At 45.4% G+C, this 22869-nt stretch overlaps 1 protein-coding gene across 1 annotated transcript in view; it reads right to left on the minus strand.

Annotated features, from left to right (window-relative positions):
• Positions 1-661: 661 nt before the first annotated feature.
• LOC147737806 (uncharacterized) overlaps positions 662-22869 on the minus strand; it is a 146088-nt gene continuing 123880 nt past the window's right edge. The window contains exon 4 of the mRNA XM_086945085.1: positions 662-4114. Coding sequence (XP_086801211.1) covers positions 1688-3454 — 1767 coding nt within the window. The 5' untranslated portion in view covers positions 3455-4114 and the 3' untranslated portion in view covers positions 662-1687. The remainder of the gene's footprint in view (positions 4115-22869) is intronic.

Here is a 22869-nt window from a genome sequence, read left to right on the forward strand (position 1 = left end):
ACCTAGGCAGAATGTACGCGACAGTGAAAACTTGGTATCGCCTGAAGCAAAATGTAGCTACATCAGAAATAAATGAAGCCCTGTGGTCAAAACCTCCCTTTTTAGTCAGTACCTATGCACATCCCTTTTAACTACAGGTACAACGGAATTATGGAATAAAAATCTGCTGTACCAATCTTTCAAACAAGCTATAAACAAAGTTTCAAAAATCCATTCGTCAACATTGGATAAAAATATTTTTAGATCACGGTTGCACGCTTGGATGGTGATAAACAACTATAAGTCCCTTGCACCAGCGGTATATCTGAGCGAAACATTTTCAATTAATGTAAAAAAACAACTTCTGGCATTACGCTTTGGGTCACTACCATCCTTGGCTGACCAGCCTGCTTGGGTGCATACAGGCTCTAAATCATGTCGGCTGTGCAACTTTCACAAAGAAGATTTTATCCATGTAATTTGCATATGCAAGAATCTGTATAAAGAACGAGTTAGGATCCTAAAATCAAGCTTTAATGACAGAGGCATTAGATCCTGTAGAGCTGCAATAATGGCGTGCCTAAATCCCTCAGATCCACCATTGAACGGTAGACTGATTAAATTTCTCACAACATTTAAAAAGCTGTGCTAAATACGGCAACGAGGAACAAAAAATGGACTACCACTCTGCACAGAACTTTTATTAACAATGATTTTTAGAAACATCATGAAGAGAAGAAGAGATTGTATGTTTAATTCTTTTTTAATGTATTTTGCTATAATATTGGTCTTTATCGCATTTGTTATTAGCCTTAAATTGTTATGGTTTTAATTAACTAAACAATAAACTTTTTATCTATTTTTTTTTCGATCCTGCATTCTTCTGAAGTGAAGTACTCGGCCTGGCTATCACACAGCTGCAGCTCCGTGACCTTCATTATTGATCCTGCATTCTTCTGAAGTGTGCTCGGCCTGGCTATCACACAGCTGCAGCTCCGTGACCTTCATTATTGATCCTGCATTCTTCTGAAGTGTGCTCGGCCTGGCTATCACACAGCTGCAGCTCTTAGACCTTCATAATTGATCCTGCACTCTTCTGAAGTGTGCTCGGCCTGGCTATCACACAGCTGCAGCTCTTAGACCTTCATAATTGATCCTGCATTCTTCTGAAGTGTGCTCGGCCTGGCTATCACACAGCTGGAGCTCTGCGACTGTCATTATTGATCCTGCACTCTTCTGAAGAGAGGCTGACGTCTTTGTAGCTTTGAAAGTTGACAAAAGATCTTCACACATTTACTGCAATGACATGGCTTTTCCCATGTGTGTTCGCTGATCAGTACTTAATATTGAATATTCATAAAACCTACTTCAACATTCACTGCACTTGAATGATTCCTGTGCGTGGTTTCTGATGCCGTTTTGGACCTGATATATATATGTATATATCCATTGTCACATTCCTTGCACTTGTATGGTTTTTACAGTGTGCATTCGCTGATATTTTCTTAATGTTGATGATTCACTAAAATTACTTCTAGATTCATGGCAACGATATGGTTTTTCCCTAGTGTGTGTTCTCTGATGCTGTTTTAGTTGTGATAATCGACTAAACCTCTTCAAACATGCTCTGCAATTATATGGTTTTTCCCCTGTGTGTGTTCTTTGATGGTGCTTTAGGTCTGATAATCGACTAAAGCTCTTCAGACATTCACTGCACTTGAATGTTTTTTCCCGTGTGTGTTTGCTGATGAATCCTTAATGTTGAAGATTCACTAAAACTACTTTCACATACACTGCACTTGATTGATTTTCCCCTTGTGTGAGTTCTCTGGTGCCGTTTTAGTCTTGATAAATATATAAAGCTCTTCCCACATCCATTGCACTTGAATGGGTTTTCCCCAGTGTGTGTTCTCTGATGCTGTTTTAGGTCTGACATGCGAATAAACCTCTTCTCACATTCACTGCACTGGTATTGATTTTCCCCGGTGTGTGGTTTCTGATGCTGTTTTAAGTTTGGTGATTGACAAAAGCTCTTCACACATTCACTGCACTTAAATGGTTTTTCCCCTGTGTGTCTTCGCTGATGAATCCTTAATGTTGAAGATCGACTAAAACTACTTTCACATTCACTGCACTTGAATGATTTTTCCCCTGTGTGTATTCGCTGATGAATCCTTAATGTTGCTGAATTACTAAAACTTCTTCCACATTCACTACACTTGAATGGTTTTTCCCCTGTGTGTGTTCTCTGATGAATCATTAATGTTGCTGAATTACTAAAACTTGTTCCACATTCACTGCACTTAAATGGTTTTTCCCCTGTGTGTGTTCGCAGATGTTTTCTTAATGTTGATGAATCACTAAAACTTCTTCCACATTCACTGCACTGGAATGGTTTTTCTCCAGTGTGTGTTCGCTGATGCTGTTTTAGGTGTGATATTTGATTGAACCTCTTCACACATTCAGTGCAATTATATGGTTTTTCTCCTGTGTGTGTTCTCAGATGGTATTTTAGGTCTGATAATCGACTAAAGCTCTTCAAACATTCACTGCACTTGAATGGTGTTTCCCCTGTGTGTATTCGCTGATGAATCCTTAATGTTGAAGATTCACTAAAACTACTTTCACATTCACTGCACTGGAATCGTTTTCCCCCTGTGTGTGTTCTCTGATGCCGTTTTAGTCCTAATAAATATATAAAGCTCTGACCACATTCATTGCAATTGAATGGTTTTTCCCCTGTGTGTGTTCGTAGATGTCTCCTTAATGTTGATGAAGCACTAAAACTTATTCCACATTCACTGCACTGGAATGGTTTTTCCCCAGTGTGTGTTCGCTGATGCTGTTTTAGGTGTGATAAATGATTAAACTTCTTCACACATTCAGTGCAATTATATGGTTTTTCTCCTGTGTGTGTTCTCAGATGGTATTTTAGGTCTGGTAATCGACTAAAGCTCTTCCCACATTCATTGCACTTGAATGGTTTTTCCCCTGTGTGTATTCGCTGATGAATCTTTAATGTCGAAGATTCACTAAAACTACTTTCACATTCAATGCACTGGAATGGTTTTCCCCCTGTGTGTGTTCTCTGATGCCGTTTTAGTCCTGATAAATATATAAAGCTCTTCCCACATTCAATGCAATTATATGGTTTCTCCCCTGCGTGTGTTTGCTGATGTGTCTGGAGTCCTGATACCTGGCTAAAGCTCTTCATACATTCAGTGCAATTATATGGTTTTTCCCCTGTGTGTGTTCGTTGATGTCTTTTTAGGCCTGAAAACTGAATAAAGCTCTTTACACATTCAGTGCATTTGAATTGTGTTTTCCCTGTGTGTGTTTGCTGCTGGGGTTTCAATATTGATGACAAACTAAAGCTCTCACTGCATGTGTCTGAGACTTCTCTCTTGGTTAGTGTCTCTGGGTCTGGTACATACTTGTGTACATCCCTTGACTGTACTTCCTGAAGGGCCAACATGACTGATAAAGCACTTGTGTTATTCTTGCATTCCCTGTATGAGTCGTATTTTGCACGTTTGTTTTCCGATTAAAGAATAAAGTGCAATGGGCACCAACTACTTCCCAATCTCATAATCGCATGCGGGTAAAGATCCATCGTCCTTCTGGCCGGTGCACACTGGGACGGTGCTGTGTATTTTAGACAGCGGAACCCCTATTTCTTTTAACCTTCAGTTGTCTGACTCACTCCGTTGCGCTTTTCAATGGTTGCTGTGGATTGTTCTGAAACAGTTTGCAATACACCTCTAGCACTGATTGGTAGCCTGGTTATTTTAGGAAGCAGAGCACTGCTGTAACCACCTCATACCGACCTCATGATCAAAGCTGTTATTGGACATGTTTACACAAGATGAGGTTTATCAGGGTTGTCTTAATTTTCTGGAGTTATTTCTTCCTTTTGAGGCATGGAGGTGCACAGCTGAGACTCGTGGAATCACGGAATTTCTCGTGTCCCTAGTCCCTTCTTTCAGGATGTCTCAGTTTATGTTTGGTTCGGCTGGCTCTGACGGCACTTATGTTTTCCTGAATACTGGATTTCAATATTTCGGACTTCGTCTTTGCAGATTTACAGTGTTATCTTCCTTATTTTGAAACATTTCGTACAATCAAAGATTGTTTTCTGTCAGAAGTAAAAAGATTTAAAATTACTTAAAGGGAAACATAACGGAATGTGCATACACAATTTTTAATTGATTGTATAAATATCTCTTGATTACCCTTTTTCAAACTTATGAAAGCATATTTAACCATACACAGAAATTTACATAAAAGTTGCTTTAATCTTACTTATTTCAGCAAAGGTGTTCATGAGTAAGTTAGTAAAAAAAAAAGGGCGCTCGCATAGCACTCATACACTAGTTACAGCTTTTGTAACACAAGAAGGTTTTGTTAAAACAAGAACAGCTCTTTGAGTAAGAGATGTGAGATGGATCAGGAAGACTCAAGATAGAAGGGTGGACATCAGGATGTTGCACCATAAATCAAATATTGCTGCTCGCAGAGGTGCCTGGCTTCATCCACTACATCCACAATATGCAGTAGAGCAGCAGTTTAATGATTATAACTTACTTTGTGGTTTTACTTCTCTCAAATATTTGTCAGTATTATCCACTTTGGAGGGAGTTCCACGGATGGACTAGGAGATTGAGCTGGGCTGCTCTGTTGTTTAGTTGTCTCACCTCTAACTTTAGAGCTCAAGATAGCACTCTAGCCTGGCGGCCTACTAGTCGACAGCTGTGGTGCATCAGCGTAGCAAGAGCACAGATGGTGCGCCAAATTCAAACCTGTTATCGCCCTTTCACCCCTGGATTATGTCAGGCACCCCAAACACTCTCTTAAAAATATCACTTAAGCCAAACTGCTCTGTCCATATACCCTGCACCTCTGCTGCCCTCCATACAAGGTAGGGCCTGTTCTTAAATGTATTCACCTGCACCTGGAGTGGTGTGGCTCACTGGTTAGAGGAGGCAGACCCGAGAGCAGAGGACGGCCCGGGACCAGGATTCAATTCCCGACGCGGCAGGGTCTTGGACCAGGGTCAGCGGACTCGATAATTCACGCCTCTGTGCCTACTCTAACTAGGGATCACACTCGGCAACTCTGGGCATTAGCTTGCCTCATCTCCACAATGGCCCCCCACATACGCCGGGGATGTCTGGTTTCACCTTGGAGATACCCAGTAGGGACCATCTCACAGGGAAAGCCAGGACGGGTTCCCCAGCGGTCTACAGCGCAGAGATACTTCTTCAGGAGTCGATTCTAGCACTTTAGAAACCCACAATCAATCAATCAATCAATCTCACATGCATAGACCTGCTTTCAACATTCCTTTTCCAGCACAAAACCTGCGAACAAGATTTTACAACCATGTAATTCCCATGACCTTTCATGGGTCTCTCCCACTCAAGCTTTTCAACATCACCTATACAAATCACTGTGGTCACATTTAATGGAACAATACTGAGGTGCGCTCATTCTTTCCACAAGATGGAGAATGCCCCCGAACAGCACACACTGTTTATTATTTATTTTTATTTATTCAGCTTATAAAGCGCACTGTCACCTTGCAGGGATCCTGGCGCTAAGCAACTCAGAGTACAGATGTGTCGGATACATGGCAAGACAACTAAGTCTTGGGGAACAGCCAGGTTTTCAAACTTCTTCTAAAAGGGAAGAGCTCCCTAATTTGTCTGATCTCCCACGGGAGCTCGTTCCACAGTTTGGCCGCTGTCACCCCAAAGGATCTACCCCATGACCTGACTTTCCTAAACCTCGGTGCCTTCATCAGTCTCGCTGATGAGGAGAGGAGCCTTCTTGTAGGGATATACCAATCACATTGTTTTGGGCATTAGCGCAGGACCCATCCTAATAAGGGCTTTAAAGACAAGGCAAAGAGATTGAAATAGAACTGGTTCAAGCTCTATGTCTCTCTCGGCTGGACTACGGAAGTGTCGCGCTATGCGGTCTCCCCACAGCTACTAGAGCTCCCCTAAGAGCATCTACTAATGCGGCAGCGAGACTCATCGCTGGCTTAAAAAGAAGGGCCCACATCTCCCCTGACCTTAAATCTCTAAACTGGCTACCATTTGAAGCCAGAATTCACCAACTCTAAAAATAAAATAAATAAACTCTCTGTCTCAGAGGAAGCCAGTGCAGTTCTTCCAAGACTGCAGATGTAGAGGACCTTCTAGGCAGCCCTAGGACTACCTTGGCTGCTGCTGACTGGATCCTCTGTAGTCTGTCCAAAAGGAACTTCGGGGAGTCAAGCAATAGTGCATTACAGTAGTCTAACCTACTGAGAATCGTACACCTTACCACTAGCGCACGTGCCTGAGGAGGTAGCAAAGGGAAGGTTTTCCGCAGGGATCTAATGATCACAAAACAGCAAGTTGTCGTTTTTGTAACCTGAACTTCCATAGTAAGTTTGTTGTCAAACATAATGCCAAGGTTACAGACCGTTTTTACAGGCCGTACTGCGGTTGAATTACCAGAGGGCCAAAAATTGCAAGGAAGGACTTGAGGAATCCTGCTCACTGAGCAGGAAATCACCTCAGTCTTCCCTGCATTACATTGTAATGAGTTGTCCTTAAGCCAACAGGCTGTGTCCCGCAGACAGTTGTGAAACACATCCACTGACGTCGAGTCCTCTCCCTCAAAGGAGAGAATCAGCTGTGTGTTGTCAGCATAGTTTACGATGTCAATATTGTATAAATGATGACCGCAGTCAAGAGTTTCAAATAAATATTAAACAAAATAGGGCTAATTGCCGAGCCCTGTGGCACACCATGCGACACGTTGGAGAAGGCAGATTGAAAAGGAGGGAGGGACACCGCCTGCTGTCTGTCCTGTAGAAAAGCACAGTAAGGCACAGCCCCTCACCCCAACCTCACTCAATCTTCTTAGCAGGATCTCATGGTTGACGGTATCAAAGGCGGCAGACAGGTCGAGCAGGAACAGCACTGCTCCCTGACCCCTGTCTGCCCACCTCTGAAGGTCATCCATAACGGTCACCAAGGCCGTCTCGGTACCGTGGGCTGGCTGAAATCTGAACTGCACCTCCTCCAGCAAGTTATGTTGCTCCAGGTGCCTAGAAAGAATGTTACTGACTACACGTTTCACAATCTTGGCCGGGAACGGCAACAAGGAAATAGGCCTATAGTTCTTAGAACACTCTGGATCAAGAGAAGACTTCTTCAGCAGAGGTGTCACCAGAGCTTGCTTCCATTGGGGAGGCATCACACCACTGGCTAAAGACTGATTACAGTATGTTCGGCTCCTCTGTTGGGTACTCCTGACTACAGTAAGCCTTTTACACTCTATGTCCACGAGAGAGAGGGATGTGCGTTGTCAGTTTTGACACAGCAGTTTGGCGATAAGCAACGTCCATGTGCGTATTTTTCGTTGACTTTAGATCCGGTAGCTAGAGCATTGCCGAGTTGTTTAAGAGCTACAGCGGTAGCGGCTGTTTCTATTCGACAGTCTGCTGGCTTGGCGATGGATAATACGTTGATTGTAAGGGTTCCACATGCAGTGGATACATTGTTGAACAGAACAAAGACACAGCACTTAACTAGTGCTCGATTGTCAGGTTATGAGTTGACGCTCTTAGCGAGTCATGTGCATATAAAGAGATGCAACACGTTGAATCCAGCTACATTGTTGACGATTTCAGTGGAGACAGATGTTTCTGAACAGCATGATTGCTTTCTTAGGACAGAGGAAGAGACGAAAGGGAGAATAGATCTTAGGGACACTCCTCTTTCAAAGTGTGATGGTACCTTATGGGTGGATGGTTCGTGCTTCAAGCTTCCAAATGGTGATATGACTGAGGCATATGCTGTTACGACTTTGCATACGATTGTTGAAGCTACACGTATCTCACATAACTCAGCTCAAGCAGCAGAGTTGATTGCATTAACAAGAGCGTGTGTGTTGTCGAAAGGGAAACAAGTGACTGTGTACACTGATAGCCAGTATGCGTTTGGTGTGGCTCATAGTTTTGGACGATTGTGGAAAGAGCGTGGGTTTATGACTTCGCATGGAGCTAAGATACAACATGTTCAGTTGGTGAATGAGCTTCTTGAGTCACTGACCCACCGTTGCAAGTTGCGATTGTGAAATGCAGTGCACATAAGAAAGTTACTGATGACGTCGGTCGTGGTAATGCGTTTGCGGATGAGGTTGCGAAAGAAACGGCAAGAGATGTGATGAGTCGAATGTATGTTGCGGGTCCAGCAAGATGGGTTCCGGATAGAGGAATGTGTGAAGATACGATAGAGAGTGTGAAGTCAATTCAAGCTGAAGCTACAGAGAAAGAATTGAGCGTATGGAGAGAGAGTACGGGTAAAGTGGATTCGAATGGTTGTTGGGTTGAGTTGTCAGAGCATCAGCGATGGTTGTTACCCGATGCGTACTTGCTTGCAGTGGTTACGATGGCGCATGGAATGGCTCATATGAGTGTGAAAGGGATTTGTAAGTTGTTGGCTCCAGTATGGCAAAATGCTGGAATTCCTAAGTGTGCAGAGAATGTGGTCAAAAATTGTATGGTTTGTCTGTACAATCCTGGCAAGGGAACCCCAACTCCAGCTGGTCATTTTGCTCCTCAGACGTATCCGTTTGAGGTTTTGCAGCTAGATTTCATCCACATGGAGAGGTGCAACAATTTGAAGTATGTACTTGTGGTTGTTTGTGCCTTTTGGGTGGGTAGAAGCATATACCCTGAAAGATAATACTGCCTTGTCCACAGCTAAAGCCCTTGTTAAGGAGTTCTTCCCTGGATATGGTTTGCCGAAAATGGTCTGGAGTGACAATGGGAGTGAATTTGTGGGTCAAGTGATGAAGAGAATGTGTGATGGTATGGGAATCCGACAGAAGTTTCACACTGCAAATCACCCCCAATGAGCTGGCTTAGTCGAGTGCTATAATGGCACCCTTAAGTTAAAATTGGCCAAGATACAAGCAAGCTCTGGTCTTAAATGGCCTGATGCTTTGCCATTAGCACTTTTGTCAACAAGGATGACTGTACATTCACGAGTGGGACTTAGTCCTTATGAGATTGGTTTTGGTCGCCCGGCAAACATATGGGGAGTGCCGAGGCCAACGAAATTCAGCGAGATCGAACACCCTGTACTGCTTGACTATCTGTATGAACTGACGGCTAAATTGCGTGTTTTACACCAACAGGTTCATGACACATTGCCTCCAGCTTCTAAAGATTCAGGACACGCCATCGATCCTGGGTCCTGGGTCCTGATTAAGAATTTCCAGCAGACAAAGAACGATCAGCCCCGCTGGACCGGACCCTACTTGGTGTTATTGTCTACGCGATCTGCAGTGCGAGTGCAAGGAAAGAAAAACTGGATCCACGGCGTACATTGTAAGAGGGCTCCTTTGCCTCTACCGTACGACCGGTGGGTCCAGGATGGTATTCCAGACTCTCAAAGTGAAACTGTGCCTCGTTTTCTGCCTTTTAGCGATGCACGTTTAATTGGGTTGAGTTCTGAGCGTGAAAGCAACGATCTTCAGCAAGAAGCTGTGCCACCGTCAGTTCGATTGGACACTACTGAGCCTGAACTTTTATTCCGTGACCAGACATTGCCTGATAAAGGCCGTTATAATTTGCGACCGAGAGTCATGGGACTAATAAAATAGAAATTCTTTTCTTGGCTATTTTTGAAGTAAGCTCTCCCATCTGAAGAAACTGCTTTGACCGATTTTTGTTTTTCGAACCGCCATCCGGGTTCAGCTGTAAGGTCGCGGTGCAAGGACTTAGGAGTGCAAGCCAAAGACACAAGGTCGACGGTTCTGGTTGGTCCTAGGGCGTTCCCTGGACTGACAAACGCATTCCTTAGCACGGAACACCCAAACGCCGCGAACAGCACGGTTAGAGGATGGAGTTTTTCGAGATGGAGAGACCTGTTGAAGAAATGAACTTTAAGAGCAAAATGTGTCGAACTATGAGTATAAAGTGTTTTTTGATATTGTGTCTTTTCATGCTATTCAGTTTAATGATGTTTTTGATGGGATATATAATATTCTCTTTTCAAGTGACGTTTGCACCCACTCCACAACCCATACCTTCTTCTACTGCTTCTTCGCATTCTTTTCTCTTCTACTTGAACATAAGTCCATTAGAAGATTGGAATTTGTCAATAACTCCTTTGTTCAGCTTCTGCACCAACACCAGCTAGTAGTGAACACGACTAACTGTTGGGTGTGTGGCCTCATGCCCCATACTACCGATAAAGGTATTCCTTACCTGGTCCTGCCATTCAGTTATAATGGTTCCATGAGGGCATACAGAACGATGTTCATCTATGCTTGTGAAGTCTACCCCCTACGTTCTGTGAAAGACAATCCAAAGAATAGTGCTCTAGTTAAGGGTATAGTCGATATGATTAGAGGAATAGATTCCTATGAGACTATCCCAAAAGATGAGACACTAGCATATATTGGATGGAACGTTACTGGATATGGAGTTAGTCTGAGTAAGAACCAGAGAGCGAAAAGATCCTCTCCAATTTGGATTGTACCCCATCAGGGTCATTACTGTTTGCAAGGTAATGGCAAGAATCCGAGAGCTCAGTTAGGGAAGAGTGTTTGCACTAAGACGTATGGTTTTGCGTCCCAGACTTCCCCAGCGTTTCTAGCAGCTAAGGGTACCTATTTCATCTGTTACGATAGAGCGTATACATGGTTACCCCCTGATTTCTCGGGCACATGTTTTGTCTCGTTCCTGCTGCCTCCTACGTATACAGCTGCGGCAGATTACCACAAAATGAGAATTGTTAGAGGTGTCTTCAGTAAGGAAGATACTGCAGGACAAGAATTGAGAGATTTTCTGAAGGGTTTTCTGCCGTTTTGGGGACCTATGGTTAACAGCAGGAACATACGGCAATTGACGAGAGTGGTTGAGTCCACCATAGTTGAAACTTCCTGTGCCCTTAGCAACTTGACTGCTGAGCTCCAGTCGGATCGCCTTATGACTCTTCAGAACAGGGTTGCGTTAGATGTCATACTTGCAGATAGAGGAGGGGTATGTAAACTGATTCAATCGAGCTGCTGCGTTTTTATTCCAGACAACGCTCCGACAGTATACCAAGCCATTTCCAAGCTACTTAAGATCTCCGAGTCTGTACATATGGCCGAAGGAGATTGGTCGTTGATGGGATGGTTTTGGGGATTGTTATCCACTTGGGCATGGAAGATTCTGATGGTCAGTGGGATGGTATTAGCTATCCTTTTCCTGTCCTGTCTTTGCGTACAGTGTGCTCCTGCTATATGTGGCCTTTGTGCTACCTCGTGTTCGAGGAGACCTGTCCAGAGAGAGTTACTAAGTACTAGGAGGATGCTACAGCAACAGCTTGATGACCTGATGAATATAGACCTGGATTCAGACTGACGTGGGTCTAGGTGATTGCCTATGTAAGGGCAAAAGGAGGGTCTGAGGTTCCGTGATTCTGAACTCGTTCCATAAAGGTCGTTGTATCGTGACGATTTTGGTAACAGCAAACCGAAAATGACGAGTGTGGTATGTACGAGTGTTTTCGTCATGATCGAGTGACGGGATCACCATGAAATCAGGGATTCCGTTCCGAACCTTTGGGTTCCATTTTGTATACGGCAGCCATTTTGTAGTTGCCCTCACATAGACCGATGACTACGGCCGAACGAGTCCTTGGGACACGTACACCTTTTGCTGACTCCTGTGTGACCTGGGCAAGCTGACTCCGTTGCCCGAAGCTAAACTTGTTGAGCCAGTTCCTTGTTCGGCAGCTGGTCAAGATAGAGATCAAAGAGCAGGACATTGCTGAGTTTTATGGTACATACACAGGCCCTTCTATCTTGCCTCTCATCTTTTTCTGTTCCTTCTTTTATGGCCTATTTATGATTTGGGTTGTGGTCTTTTATTATTGGTTATTTCTGTCCGGCCTGTTCGAGCAAGAATGTTGGGCCTTCCTGTATAATTAATGGTGGGCTGGACAACTGAAATGTGGGTTTGTCATGCTCTGCCTTTTGTCGTGGAAACATGTGAATGGTCAACTGTAAATAAGGAATGTTCGCCTGAAGCACAAATGTACTTCTAGGATCTCTGTTACTGGCTGCAGCTAATAAATTTGATCTTTGACGTCACCAAGAAGTATCCCGTGTCTCTGTATTCTAAGACAGGTGGACCCGGAGACTTAGGGCGTGCCCCTGGCACCGCTGGGTTTAAAATCCTGGTTCCTCAGAACAAGAGGGGAAGGGACATGGGAACAGGAGAGAATAGTCAGTGTGCCAGGCCCATCGTCACCCCCCAAAAAGACAACTCCCACTAAGACGTTTGTAGCCAGATAACTCTTACCATGGTGTGTTAAATCCTGGAATATTGACATTTTGTGAAGCAAGGTCAGACGGGCCATCAATTGCGGTGCCAGCCCTAGATTGGTCATCAAGGTATCCCAAACGGAGCCCCAGTAGCACAAAGTACTGAACAGTCCGCAGGAAAGGCAAAATGTCACAGGCGAGTGCACCACACCGTCAGTACCTCGAGCACTTGGAGTCGTCTGCGTTATGTGCTTTATAGATGCACTCCGGCATCCAGTGTAGGAACTTGAAATAACTGAATGTCAACCTAACCTCCCATGAGGAAACTGCTATGGTCTTTCCAAAGGTCGTGCCCGCCCTGCTCAGACAGTGAGAGGCCCAGCCTCTGCGCCCACCAATAGCATAACGTGTGGGCAGTGGTGCTCAAAAAAAGGCTGTCCACAGCTGTAACATACAATCCCACCATAGTGTCTGTTAGACCTGACAACATTGGCGTGGGTCTCCCTTCCATTTTTTGCTGTTCCTCAGGTGTTTTTACTGGTGTTAGATGCTTTGGGCACTGTGCCACTACTGTCCAGTGCCACAGTGCAAGTGCTCCCTACTATAAATTGATGTATTGATTAGTGGTTCCATGATTGGATATTTGTTTTACTTGTCAGGCCCTAGTACAGTGCACTGAGTGTGCCCAGGGCGTGTAAATCCAAATGCTGCTAGTGAGCTTGAAGCACTGGTTGTGCCACCCACAGAAGCGGCCTTGTAAAATGTGTCTAAGGTCTGCCATTGCAGAGCCTGCGTGCAGTCTGGTACTGTCATGCTGACTGGGCAAGTGCACCCACTTGCCAGTCCCTAAACCTTTCCTTGACTTCATATTAGTCACCCTATGGTAGGCCCAAGGGCAGGGTGCATTGTAAGTATACGGTAGGACAAGCCCTGATATGTGTGGCATGTCCTAATAGTGAATTACAGCCATTTGGTTCGTTTTTCACTATTGCAAGGCTACCTGTTCACCATAGGCCAGATTAGGCTGGTGGATTATTACATGTTTAAAATCCTAGCAGGCTCAAGGAACATGGTAGAAATTCGAGTTTAGTATGCCTGAACTCAAAATAATAAAATATATCTTTTAGTGAAGTTAATTTTAATATTCTGTGTTTTCAAATACCACTTTTAGAAAGTAGGTTTTTGCTTGCCTAACCATTTGAGCACGCGCTCTGCGAGGTTGTGTATTCCTTCGTCTGGTTTCTGTTAGCGACAGGGCTGGGGGAGTCCAAGAGACAGGGTGGGGCAGCCCAGTGGTGAATAGGGAGCTCTGCATGTAGATGGGAGGGAGGAGTTGCACCTGGGACCTGAATAGGGCTGGGCCTACTCTCTACAATGCCGGCTCCACCCCCTGTGGTGCGTCTGATGTCTCTGCCCTGCACACTGAAAAAAGAGAAGGAAGTGCTCCAGAACTGTACTTGCCTTCCACAATGCTGGCTCCACCTCCTTTGGGGCGTCTGATGTATCGCTGAGTATCGATAACACCAAGGCCGCGCAGCTCCAAGTGCAGAACATCCTAAGGCACAAGGTTGGGTGGATGACTGAAAACCTATTAAAGATCAACCCGGATAAAACCGAGGTATTGGTAATTCCATCCACCACCTCACCTTGGAGCGATCTCTACTGGCCACAAGAGTTAGGCTTAACTCCAAAACCGAGTGCAAATGTAAAGAGTCTGGGGATTAAACTGGACAGTGATCTATCAATGTATAGCCAAATCTCCTCTGTCATCGGAAGCTGCACGAACATCATTAGGCAGTTACGTAAGCTAGCCCCTGTCCTTTCTCAGTCTATGCTGCGTACAGTCGTAGCGGCTACCATAATAACCAGAATGGATTATGGGAATTCCCTTTATCTGGGCCTTCCCAAATCTTTAACCAATAGGTTGCAGGTCGTGATGAATGACGCGGCGCGTCTGATTTTTAAACTCCCCAGAAGGACCAAGGCCTCTCCCTTGTTACAGAGCCTACATTGGCTCCCTATAAAAGAGAGGGTAGAGTTTAAGAGCCTTTGCACGGCCCATAAGGCAATTTATGGCCATGCACCCGACTACATCAAAGATCGTTTGAGAGTGTACAGCCCAAAAAGAACACTCAGATCTTCTGGCTCTCAGTTGCTGATCTGCCCTCGGTACAAATTGGTGACCAAGGGAGGGAGAGCCTTCTCTGTGTTGGTCCCCAATTTGTGGAATAAGCTACCTGAGGGGCTACGCAGTGAGGTGAACCTCCTGCGATTCAGGAAATCCTTAAAAACATTGCTATTTGGAAGGGTGTGGGTATAGTGTAAGTTGGTTGGTGCATTATTTCTCTATTTTGTATGTAGTTATTGTATGAACTCCATCGATTTCCACACGCCTAGAGACCGTAGGTGATTGGCGCGATATAAATCCAAAATAACAATAACAATAACAATAACAATGTGCCTGTCTTGCACTGTGAAAGGAAAGGGGAGGTCTGGTATACAGAGGGCTTCAGAACTGGCTTGAACTGGGCACAGTCGCCTCTCCTCTCAGAGAACAAAGGATTTTGGGGTCTAAATATTGAGACCCTGATCCCATGAGCTTAGATCACTTCTGGATTTACAAGATGAAACCTCTGTGGAAGAGAAGGAACCTGAAGAAACTGAGAAGAGACTATTCCCAAGCTGAAGTGCTGCTTGGAGTTTGTCCTGCAGTGGTTGCCTGACTGCCAAAGGGAGGAGAAAGAACTTTGTGGACTCTTCTTTCAACTTATGCAAAGATCTCTAAGGGCTTGGAAGAGAGCTTGCCCCCTGACAGAAGTCCCAGGACCAGTGCACTTCACCAGCCTTTGTGAATTTCTGCTGAGTGGCTACAGAGGCAAAGAGCTGTGAGCGACTCTCACGACCGGCCCGGTGTCCTGTAGGCACCGCATCAAGCAACGTCTGCCTCGAACAACGCAAGCTCTGCGCTCACCGACTCCGTCCTGACGCCGTCACCGAGCCGTAGCCTGCGCCGCGACTGGTAGACACCGCGACATGCAAAACCTCGCTACACCGAATCGAACTGGTCTGACCGACAAGGTCACTGCTGCTGACTTCGAGTCCTGTGACCGCACCGGAGTTGGGCACGCGTCGCGACGCACCACCCGAATCGCACCACTGTTCGGACTGATCGACCGATTCTGTCAACGGGCCACTGCCTGCACAGCATCGAGGGACAACGCGTCCTGCAACACTTCCTTTCTGAACCGCGACGATCACCTGAACCGGCTCGCACATCCGTGCCGGCCGCGCCAAGTAAAAGGTACTGTAGCAGGGATCCTGCTTCTACACAGAACTGTGCATAGAGACTTGGAACCTCAGTGAATTAGGGTGTGACAAAATCTCACCTTAGTACCCAAAATCCCCTACCAGACTAGCTATCAGTGTCTCATTGGTCCTTTTGTACCTCAATGATTGCAACAACCCAGAACATGGACTTAGAGCACCTCAGGTAACGTGGAACACATGAACACTCTTTCGTTATACTTCCATACCAATCCAAAACGAGGAGTCAATGAGGACACGAGTATATTTGAAATGTTTATTTCTAATGCCGTGTTCTCAGACGCAATATCTTAGCTAATACAAGCAAGCATATTATTAACAGCAAGATTATCAGCAAAGTTACAATTCCATAAAATAAAAAAGGGTGAAAGCATGTTAAAATGCTAAAAGGAAGAATGCTAAATCGTAATGCAATCTAACCCTCCCTTGCTAGTATATTATATTATATCTAAAGAAGGCCTCTTTGGGTTTTAGACGGGCGGCCCCATAACTCTGGAATTAGTAGAAGGGAATCACATCGTCTTCCACACCAACTCTCAGCATGCAAATATCTTCAAGTGTGTGTTGCATGCTCTGCGCAGTGTATTATAAAACGCGCCAAAAAGCCAGAGTTGATTACAGCTGCCTATGTGTTATGTCTAAATTCGTGCACCGATCAGACCCAAACAAAAGCCACTGTGTTGAAACAACCTTGAAGGTCATGGCACTCACTGTGCAGACATAGCTTACTAAGCAAAGCTGAAAACATGTTATTCTCGTGTGAAGCAAAATAGCCAGCGATACTCTAAACAATTATAATAAATGTGTTGTGTGCAAAAGCAGCAGAGAGGAAAAATGGCGTTTAAACTTCTAATAAGCCATGCTAACTTAACACAGTGTGAAAGACAAGGCCCAACTATATGCCAGTACTGTGGCTGAGCCTGTCGTCATTTGAGTGGGCGCGTACTGACGCGGTCCGCTAGATCTGCTAGACTTATTTTCAACAACGCTGTAGCCGAACTAGGCTACCGACTCACACAGAACCTTGATTTAAGCCTTTTTATAAGAACTCTTGAAATCTAATAGTACTGTGGATTCTTTTTGTCGTTTATTGGTCTTGTGGTAACTTTATATAAAATATCCTTATTTTTTATATAAAACCTTGTGTGGTGTCCATTTGTAGTGTTGTCACTGGGTTACTGTAAGTGGTCACAAATACTTAACTTACAACGCCTCTGAGATAAAGCCTTGCGGCTCGTGCCAAGCTACCAAGGTGGTGAGCAGGGGTTATTTTAGGAGTGTAATCCCCTTATCCTGACTAGAGGAGAGGGTCCCTATTTGTCACAAGTACCTACCTGTGCCAACTAGAGACCACCAATTCTAACAGTGTCCTTGTATCCTTTCCGCATCAGGATATAATGCAACATTGGGTCAGATTCAAGATCATAAGGGGGAGCACCCAGCACGTGTGGCAGGCTCTGCATGAGCTGTCGGTACTGTCAGTGATGCGATTGTGGCAGCCCATAATCACGCATGAGAGTACCAAAGGGGGCCATCTCACCGTCCCCTACTATATCGTCCACAGAGCCTATCCTTTGGTCATCCACTGTGTAATGGGAGTTCAGATCATACTTGGCCCAAGCAGCTCCTTGAGAAAAGCAGGTGTCAGCAGTGCACTATACGTCTGAGCGAGGTGATACATGAGGTCAGTTAACCAACGCTATTATGCCTTACAGTGGCACTTATAGGCAGCCAAATCGTTCATCAAATTACCTCTCAAAGGCCTTCCTGCCCTCTCATAGCACCTGTGCAGAGGAGATGGGGTCAATGTTCTCCTCCAAGCTAGGGGAGAGAAGTTGGCCTAACGGATAGGGCGTTCGACCTCGAACCTAGGGAACTGGGTTTGAGTTTCAGCACTGATGCTGAACATCCTGTGATTCTATGCAAATCACTTCATCTCCCCGTGCCTAACAAAAATGAATGTGTGTCCTTATGTAACGTAACTGGTGCTATGTAAAGCACTCTGATAACCTATCCAGGTCAAGTTCGAGCTATATAAAACTCTATAAAAAAATAAAAAAAGTACTGGCTCAGATATTGGCACCGTCTGTGCTTGTCTTCAGGGGCTTTATACCGTGCTGTATACATACGCCAAAGGGCCTGAGGGGTTTGCAACATTCGAAGATTATGGTTGAGTTGCAGAAGATCATGATCAGAGGTACTGTTTGGGAGGATCAAGGCATAAACGTTTACAATGGATGCAGGAGGTGAAAGTATAGTCCACGTCCCTCAGGTGCATCAATCACCATGGATCCATCAAGGCATGATCATCAATAATGTCAGAGAGGATGAACCCGTCTCGGGCTGCCTGGTCGTATGGTTTCTGGACTTGTCAAGGTAGCATATTCCACCCCCCCCCCATATGAATACCCTAGCTCTCCCAAAAAAGAACAGGAGCTTGGTCAGCTGCTGGGCATAGATAGAGCCCACACACAAAGACTCATTGCACATCTGAACATTGGCAAAATATATTTGCCCAGGGGGGTCCTGCAATGTTCACAGTGTGCAAACCCCCAGGGATTTGTGAAATAAGATGTCCAACCCACTCTCCCCCTGTTCCAAAGGAGTAGATGGGTTTGTAAGAGTAGTCTAGATCATGCTGGCATGTTGTACCGCACTTCTCCAATCCCTTCTGCGTTTATCATGTTCAATAGGTGCAGGTGTGTGTCCTGGAGCAATGCTACATCAAGGCGGTGCATCTTCTGAAAGGAGAGGAGTTTCTGCCTCTTGATAAAATAGGTCAGGCTTGTGACATTAAGGGGCATACAAGGAAGTGGTAAAGCACGGCGTTGGCCTCCTTGGCATAACGCTGGCTCTCCACTTCTGAAATGCAGGGCACACCGTATTTATAAGAATACGGTGCAGCCCTGCATTTCTCCCTGTGTTGGTGCTAAATTTAGCTGCCTAGTGCCTATGCAGGCAGCCTTGCACCATAGTGCAAGGGTGCCTGCGTTGAGGGGAACAGGCCGGCAAGTACCACGCATCAGGAGTTAGACTAACACATTTCAATGTAGTGGTCCGCATCCCCGTACTGACATGCAAAGTCACAGATTTTTATGGCTTTCTGAGTTGTCAAGTTCTGGAGCGCTGCTATAATAATTAGAAGTCAAACTGAGCAAAGCTGCCAGCGCACATTTAGAGGTTCTGGTTTAGCTACATTCAGGCAGGGCACTCCGATCTGTCACGTGGGACATCCTGTGATTCTGGGCAAATCATTCAATATCCCCGTGCCTAACAAAAATGGATGCGTTCATCTGTAACGCAATTGGGGCTCATATAAAGCACTATGATCCCGATACCTGTGGGTCGAGTGCGAGCTTAATGAAACTCCGAATAAAATGCAGGGGACATTCTTATTCCAACTCGAATGCTAACCCTATGAAGCACCCTACAACTTTAGGGCTACTTACACAAAGACGGACTGTAATCCAAGTCACAGAGTTTCAAACCCACTACTTCCTGAAGAAAGCCTAAAGGAGGTTCTGTCGGTGCCCGACCAAAAGAACCAGAGGAGGCCAAGTTGCGTGAAGTTTGGGTGGTTTCCTAGGGTCAGCTCTAACTGCAGCCGTTTAGGGAACGCGACTCTTCCCCCTTCAAGAGTTTGACATCAGCTGCCGTCCTAGTGGTTTATGTACTGTCTATACATTATTTTAAGGGGCTGAGCAACCCCTGGTCATAAGCACTCAATGCCCATGCTCTTCCAGAACAAGGGCTGTCTGTCCCCTGTCAACACTCAGCATTTCTGTAAGGAACCGGTTACGTTTCAGCCCCACACGGGACCAAACTAGTCCTCGTGGATCTCTAGGACCAAACACTCTGGTCCTGTGATCGGGGTCGATCAGCAGCCCTAGTTTTGTTGTTTTTGCCTGAAGTGCTCACCCCATGTCTGCTAAAGGTGGGTTTAAGAGAGAGAGTTTACTGTTCATTGGCCAGCCGCCTACAGGTGCTGCTGGAGAGGGTCTAGAATAGGGTGGGTTTGACAGGTATGATGAGGGGCGGCTGACCTTTTCCATGGAGCGGCGCTGTTAGCAGATAAATGTACACACTCTTGCTGGCAGTACTAACAGTGCCACACAGGGCTTGGCATCACCATCACCGGGTTCCTTTGTAAAGCGTACATGTTTTTATTACTTTCATGTTTTACATCTCAAACCTTGATTTCCAAACCTGTGCTGAATATTCCCAGCTGGCAGTTCATCTGGACATCGGAGGAGGAGGCCTGATCCAGTCACTTATTGCAATTGCAAGGATGATTAAGTGATGATAAACAGGTTCGACATTGAAATCCATTGGCTTTGAGTCTCTGTTTCCTTCCCTTTAAGATTTCACTAACCAACAGTGTTACATCAGGCCCCTCACACCTCTACGATAAGGAACACCCTAGACCAGGGGTCTTAAAACCTTTTAATGCCACGCCCCCCAACCCCACAGCGATGGTCGGGCTCCCCTCAGAATTTTTCACAATTATTCTATTTAATTGACAATGTTTAAATATGTCTAGACATATTTAAACATTGCAGTTAAGTACTGTTTTAAGAATGCAATCAAATACATGATTGGCAAACATACTATTCTGGTCAGGTAAGCTTTAATATAGCCTTATGGCCCGCGGACGAAGGCTTGCTTCTCGGGCCTGTAACCGGTTCAGGGCCTTTAACGACCGGCATATCCGGACGCAGAAGGCATATAAGGCAATTAGAAGATTCCACCCACTAAGGTTAGAATGTTCTAAATTAAAAAGAGAAAAACATGAAGACAAACATTGGAATGTTGGAGCTCCGGACTTATACCAGCCATTACAAGTCCGGAGCTGCTTCAATGGAGCTCCCAACATTCTAATGTTCTAATAACGGGCACAAGTACCCACCTTGAGTTTATTTGAAGTGGGGGTGGAAGTTTTGAAGAACATTTAGATTCCCGTCCCTTTTGACACATACTCCCAGCTAGGATATAAATGACAAAACATGTTAGTGATGGCCCACTGGAGAGCAGCTTACTGCCGCTCATAATTTTCAGCTTAAAATAAAGCACTGTTATCAGTATAATTTTTTTTGTCCCGAGCCCGGCGCCCCATCAGGGATCCACTGAGGCACACTCCCACTTTGAACACCTCCACCCTAGACATACATTTCAAGCATTCAATTTTAAAATCGCGTAATTCATGTATACAAGGATTCTTTTTTTTTAAAGACACAATTAGTGCTAAAATGTTGTGCTAATCTTGCTAAAAAGTGAGGTTTAGTTAAAGTGTCTGGATAATGACCGATTTCCGAAAAAGTTAAAAACCTTGGTTGACAAGACAATCATAGCCTTACTTTAAAAAGCTGGAGAGGGAGACTTAGACATACATTTTCAAGCCGTAAGTAAGAACAATTAGTATTAGGTAAAAAAAATGATCAAATAAACTATACTGGGTGATCAAATGTTCATGAGTTCATCGTGGGACTGCGTAACGGTACGACCAGAGGCAGGGAGGTTTGCGGCCCCGTATTTGCCCAGTGATTTGGCCGCTCTGGTGGCAAATTTGGTGAACCGAATGTTCAGCTTTGTATTTTCAGAGCTCATGGTGGCTATTATCGCCTGGCAACATGTAGGAGCTCCGAGTTTGTTCCATGCGTCACGCAGTAAATTCCGTCTATCATTGAGCAATGTGGTACACGCGCAGGCTAGGTGCTCCATTATTTCAGAGTGGTAACTGCATTTTCTACATTCGGTACTGACGTTTGGGCGCCACCATTTAAATAAAAGCTCTAAAAAAAGGCCATTCTCCCAATCTCAGGACCATACATTTTAACTTCCAAAAAGGTGCAAACGTGCATGATAAATAAGATGATTCAAGCCCGGGTTTGAAGTCAGAAATTCCAGCTCAGGCGTGGTTCCTTCTGGACAGTTTTACCCAGTCTGAATGAATGGACCATAGCCAGACACTTCTCTTATTAACAGTCTAACGCTGGCTGTGATGGATTTGTTCCCTAGTATTCCTTGACGCCGAGTAGCTGTAAGGAATGGTTGAGATGTTACCGATATTTTTGGCTGGATTGGCTGGTCAAGTTTTTAATTCCAATCTGATGCTTGGAGGACCCTTCACCCTGGGGACACACAATACACATTCTTTTCCGGTGCCCACCACAGCTTCTCCAACATTGATTACTTACTCTTGCCAGCCTCCCAACTGCTTCACCTGCAAGAGGTCCACCACCTGGCGAGGGGCATATCTGACCACTCGCCCGTGTGGGCAAGATTGGCTCTGGGGGAGTGCCGGGTTGATATGGTGGTGCCTATTAATCCATGGTTCCTCTGCATGACCCATCTCCTCGTAAGGACCTGTAGAAGGCGATACACCATTACTTGGGTGAGAACCTGGGGTTGGTGGATTCCCCTCAGATGCTTTGGGAGGCATTCAAGTCCGTCGTGCGGGGGGCTGCCCTTTCTTTAGTGGCAGGAATCAGGAAGGAGAATTCCAGGGACATTGAGGTGATTGAAAGGGATGTAATACAACTGGAGGCAGAAGTGGAGGGGGGGGGGGGGGCCCAGACGCGGAGCATCTTTTGCGTCTAAAAATGGATGAGTACAAGGCTCTCGCCACTGAGCGTGCCAAGTCCTGAGGGATGGTAGGGTGTATGAATGGGGGATAAGACCAGGAAACTTCTTGCATGGCTGGATAAAAGGGAGCGAGCCAGTCGGCTGGTGCCTGAACTTACAACATATTTGGGTGAGAAGGTCCGGGACAAGGCCCTTATAACTGGTGCATTTGCGGCACATTTCTCAGCAGTGTACACATCACACTCGCCCTTCGGGAGGGTGGATTTGGTGGATCTTCTTACAGACATTGGTCGTCCGTCCCTATCGGAGGATGACCGGGGCTACTTGGACAGGGCTTTAACTAACGACGAGATTGCGCATTTACAAAATGTGTCCAGACAAGTTGGCCCCACACCTGCGGGCCATATTCGAAGATAGCAGAGTGGTGGGAGAGCTGTCGCCCGACCAACGGTTTGCCTCCATTATAGTTATCCCGAAGGACAGAAAGCCAAAAGGCAGGTGCACATCCTACTGACCCATCTCCCAGATCAATGGCAAACCAAAAATTCTCGCTAAGCTTATAGCCTCCCGCCTATCATGAGTGCTCACCTCCCTGGTCCACCCTGACCAGTCTGGATTCATGCCCCACCTCAGCACTGCTTTAAATCTGAGACGCGTCCATGG

Source organism: Lissotriton vulgaris, chromosome 1_1 (genome assembly GCF_964263255.1).
Source record: "Lissotriton vulgaris chromosome 1_1, aLisVul1.2, whole genome shotgun sequence".
Taxonomy (NCBI): domain Eukaryota; kingdom Metazoa; phylum Chordata; class Amphibia; order Caudata; family Salamandridae; genus Lissotriton; species Lissotriton vulgaris.